This window comes from Gekko japonicus, unplaced genomic scaffold (assembly GCF_001447785.1).
Source record: "Gekko japonicus isolate JY-2015 unplaced genomic scaffold, Gekko_japonicus_V1.1 scaffold38, whole genome shotgun sequence".
In the NCBI taxonomy this organism is placed as follows: Eukaryota; Metazoa; Chordata; class Lepidosauria; order Squamata; family Gekkonidae; genus Gekko; species Gekko japonicus.
This window is the reverse complement of record NW_015170276.1, coordinates 953,682-958,240: the sequence shown is the minus strand read 5'-3', so window position 1 is coordinate 958,240 and position 4,559 is coordinate 953,682. Positions and strand designations below refer to the sequence as shown.

At 41.8% G+C, this 4,559-nt stretch overlaps 1 protein-coding gene across 1 annotated transcript in view; it reads left to right on the top strand.

The window, feature by feature from the left end:
* Positions 1-2,681, top strand: part of SGPP2 (sphingosine-1-phosphate phosphatase 2) — a 42,944-nt gene extending 40,263 nt beyond the window's left edge. Inside the window, exon 5 of the mRNA XM_015417637.1 lies at positions 2,117-2,681. Coding sequence (XP_015273123.1) covers positions 2,117-2,653 — 537 coding nt within the window. The 3' untranslated portion in view covers positions 2,654-2,681. The remainder of the gene's footprint in view (positions 1-2,116) is intronic.
* The last annotated feature ends 1,878 nt before the right edge of the window (positions 2,682-4,559 follow it).

Genomic DNA, 4,559 nt, shown 5'->3' with positions numbered 1-4,559 from the left:
GGGGGGGGCGGAAGGACTCAGCCGGTATAATGTCATAGGGTCTACCCTCCTAAAGCAGTCATTTTCTCTAGGGGAACTGATCTCTGTCATCTGGAGATCAATTGTAGCAGTGGGAGATCTCCAGGTCCCACCTGGAGATTGGCAACCCTAGGGGAAAGTCAGCTGCACAGCAGGGGGTTGAAGAGAATGGTTTGATGGCTGCTGGACCAAGATTGGCAACAATAGTTCCCCAGGAGCCCCATCGTAAATGCACCAAACAATTCCTCAAGATTTTCCAAAACACTACTCTGTTTTGGGCTCCTGGGGAACTTTGTAGTAGCACCAAAGCTTTAAGATCTCTCCAGCTGTCACCTGGAGACTGGCAACAGCTTGTCTGGAGTGTGGGCAGTATGGCATCGTATCTGTCTGAGGTCCCCCTCTTCCTCCTACTCCTCAGATTCCACCCTCAACAGGCTTCATCCCTAAAATATCCTGGAAGTTTCCAACCTGGAGTTGGCAACCCTATCTGCCTGTCTGTCTTAAGTTTTACAAAAAAACCCCCACAGCCTCTGCCTAGGGAGCAGCTGACATCATTCTCTCTCCCAACTGAAAATTCCAACTGCCTTGTGTGTGGGGGGGGTGAGTCTGAGGTGTGGAATGGAGTGTAGTCCAATCAGCTTCCATATGTAAATGACCTTGGAACGCTGGGCGGGACTGCACAAAGCAGCCAATGAACCCAGCCAGTGTCTTCCGAGTGGCAGTTTTTTCGGCCTAACACTAAAGAAGTGCATTTTAGAACTTTGGTCCCCACTACTCTTTTATATATAAGGAGAGATATGTCTGCTACCTGGCATTACATTTTATGACACACATGGCCCAGCCCAACAAGGTCTCATTTATGTCAGATCCGTCCCTCATAACAAATGAATTCGACATCCCTGATCTAATGCTTGTAGAATGGAGCATCTTATTGGTTAATCATTATCCAGGTAGTCTAAGGTGATAAAGCACCAAAGCCATAGCAACAGGCGGGGTTTGGAGCCTCTCTTAAATTATTAGCTTCCTTTGTTTATTGAAGTATTTTATTTATTTATTTGTATCCTGATTTTCTGTCCAATGGAGGACCAAAGCAACTTACAAAACAAAAGAGAAAATATAATAGAAAGGGGGAGGGGCTTCTGAGTCATCTCTCTCCTGATTTATATAAAAGCTAGTTTTTTACCTATGAGCATGTAAGAAGAAAGAAGCAGACTGTATTGTTACCCAGGTGCTTCAGATAAATCAAGTCTGAGGTAAATCTTCCTCTGCAGCTAGCCAATTAAGATCCTCTTCCCAAGGCCTGCTTTGTACGTGTCCACATGTAGGCATGAAGCAGATAGTAACAGGAGGCAGAGCTTTTTCAGTGGTGGCGCCTTGACTTTGGAATGCTGTTCCCCATCAGGCTTGCCTGACACACTGTTTTCTTTCCGGTGCAAAGCTAAAACTTTTTTTTTTACACCCAGGCTTCTCACTGAGGGATTTCATTTGTTTTCTAAAGCAGTTTTATGGTTTGCTTGTAGCCCAAGGACTGTTTTATGAGGATCATTTTAGGCTGCTTAACTAAGTTTTTATGGCTTGCTCGATCATTCTTAAGCTGCTGTTCTATTATTCTGTTGAATTACTTTTATGTTGTGGGTGAGCAGGTCTCTAGAAAGTCAGCATTTAAATTTTCTACATTAAAAAATACATAGCCTGGTCAGTTAGTGCAAAACCACTGACTGAGATGACAGGCAACCTATTGGCACTTTAAAGATTTTCTAGTTTAATCTAACTAATTATATGGCCTGTGCTTAGAGCTTTTATCTTGCTTGTATTGATTTGTGGTGGCAGCTTCTTATTTAAAACAATTCTAGTTGTGCTAAGTCCCCCAGTGCATTAACACTTTCAGCCAATTATTTGGCTCTGTTTTCTTCAGTTATTTTTGTTAATGCTTCACAGCTAAACGCATGTAGCAACTTTGCTGCTAGTGTTCATAAAGCAACATTGTGGAATGCACTTCTGGGAAATAGCTGATATAAAATGTAGGAGAAAGATGGTGTGTTCAGTGTAAGTGGAACTGTGCATCATGTTTAACCATATCCTGTGTCTGTATTTTTAGGACGTGATTGTTGGCAGTCTGATCTCAGGGCTACTGGTTGCTCTCATGTATCCGACCTGGGATTTCCTTGACCACCTGATGATCACCAGCCCTTGGTGCCCCATATTCTGCATTGTCGTGCCCCTCCTCTTGTGCTACAACTACCCCAAACTTGATTATTATAGTCCTACAAAGGCAGACACCACCACAATTCTTGGAGCTTCAGCAGGAAGTGGGGTAGGGTTTTGGATAAATAATCACTCTGTAACAAACTATTCAGCTGAACTTGTCAGTCCTCCTTCAATAACTGCTGAAATGGTCTTGATGGCACTTTCAAAGTTTTTGGTGGGCATTTGTTTCCTAGTGGTCATACGGCAGATTATTAAAAGCATGGCACTTAGAGCACTGTGTTCTTGGTACAAGGTTTCTGTTGATGATCCTATAGCTGGACATCGAACAGAAATTGAAGTGCCATATAAGTTCATTACCTACTTTTCCATTGGCCTTAGTGCTACAGTTCTTGTCCCATTACTGCACGAGGTCTTACGCTTAAACTGAGTAATGTACTATTTGCTTTTGGGGAGGGACCCAGTCCAAATTACGGGGGCGCAGTCCAAGTTGTGCAGTGGGAAAAATCCCCAATCCAAATGTGTTGTGCCTTTCTGCATTGGTCTAAAACATAGGTAGTATTGGAAACACAAAAGGACTTTTTTGTGCTAATGAAATGTGCTGCGATTTAGCATGAGAACAGAAGAATATAAGAAGCTGCTGCTACTTCAGTGACTTTGGCTGGCTTCAAGCAAACCTTTAGCTGAGCTACAGCCTAGTACTCTGCCATGCTAGATGTTTAGCTGTCATCTCTGTCCTACAGTGTGGGGTTGCTCAAGCCACAAATTGCAGCTGATGTTCCAGAATCAAGATGTCACCAATTCAATGCATTGGAAAGGATCCTTACAGGAAGGGATACTGTTTTTTTAAGAGTTTTACATGCATTTAGGTAAGTGGAGTAAGATGAGGTGAGGACAAAGATGTAAGGAAAAACAGATGCCTCTCTTCAAGGTATGCCAGCAAAAAAGAAGCTTCTACAAGAAGTGCAGACTTGAGGGCCATACTGTTGGCTAGATAGCCTGAGCTTGACCAAAGCCCATCTTGGAAGATGATTTGAGTACCCAGATTCATATCCTAAGATGGAGACACACAATTTACCAGGGTGTGGTAATGATTAGAGTCAAAGTTGTTATGTTCTTAATGCCTCCCTATTGAGATGGTGCCAGATTGGCTCACCTTGACATCCTTCTGTGGAAGGTTTTTCTATTGCTTGTCTGAGAGCAGTCCTTTTTTTTCAACACACACACACACTTTAAAAAGTCTAATTATGGACTCAAAGTTCTCAGTGTTCTTCGCCAAACTGTCAAAGCATCTCCTCTTCAGTTTTATTTTTCCGTCAGTAGATGGAGATGTTTCAGATGCAGTATAGTGTGGTTTCTAGACTTAGTGTTCTTGCCCAAAACTGGTAAAGACAACCACAGCTGCCGTGACTATTGGGCCCTGAAACAGTAGAGCTAAGGAACTGAGAGCAGGTATGGATATAATGATGGTGCTGAGTTTGTTTTTTAAATTAGTGACTAATGGTCCTGACCATTTTATTTCTTCCCTTCATCACTTCTGTGCCAAATGGTGGTGTTCTGCTGTCATCTCAAGCTTCAAGCAAGGATTCTAAACTGGTGTCTCTTTTTTTCTCTAATGGCTGTTTTAAAACAAACAAAACCAACAAAAAGAACAAAACACTTCTGTGGATTTGAGCCCTGGGATGGGCAAACCTCTTTACTGAATTCTTTCTCAAGCTAGTACACATGCCAAAGAAAGTCCAGTGAAAATAAATTCATTCTAAATCACCAGAAATCATTTTGTGTTTTCAACTTTGCATTAAAACCACCACTAAAAGGGAACAAATATATTATTATCATCAGTTACCATGAACCTTTAAGTAAATGTTTTAGACTCACACATGACAGGGAAATTAACTGGAATCTTAAGTGTGAAAGTAATTTTAAAAAAAATTAATATTAGAAAGGTTCCCTTTCTGGTTTTATGGTTTTAACCCCTCTCTTTTCTTCCTGCATTTGCACTTCTGGCAGGCTGAGGTGTTTGCATTTCTCCAAGCACCTTTACATATTGGGTGATACTCATATTCTGTAATATATAGGCTTATGAAGGCTAAAGGTCTGAAGCCCATGGAGCTCTAGTATCAAAAATGTTAATTCCTCAAGCAGAACTAGATGCTTCAAGAAAGACAGGGAACTTCTGATCTATATTCTTGATATGATGTTAATATGGATTACCCTTGGAAGAAAAATCAGCAGAGGATGCTGACCCCTTCCTGGTGACTTCTGTTGTTCCAGGCCTTGACTGAAATGAGAAGTGAGCCTGGTTTTCGGGGAAACTGCTTTGGGATAATGGTGTG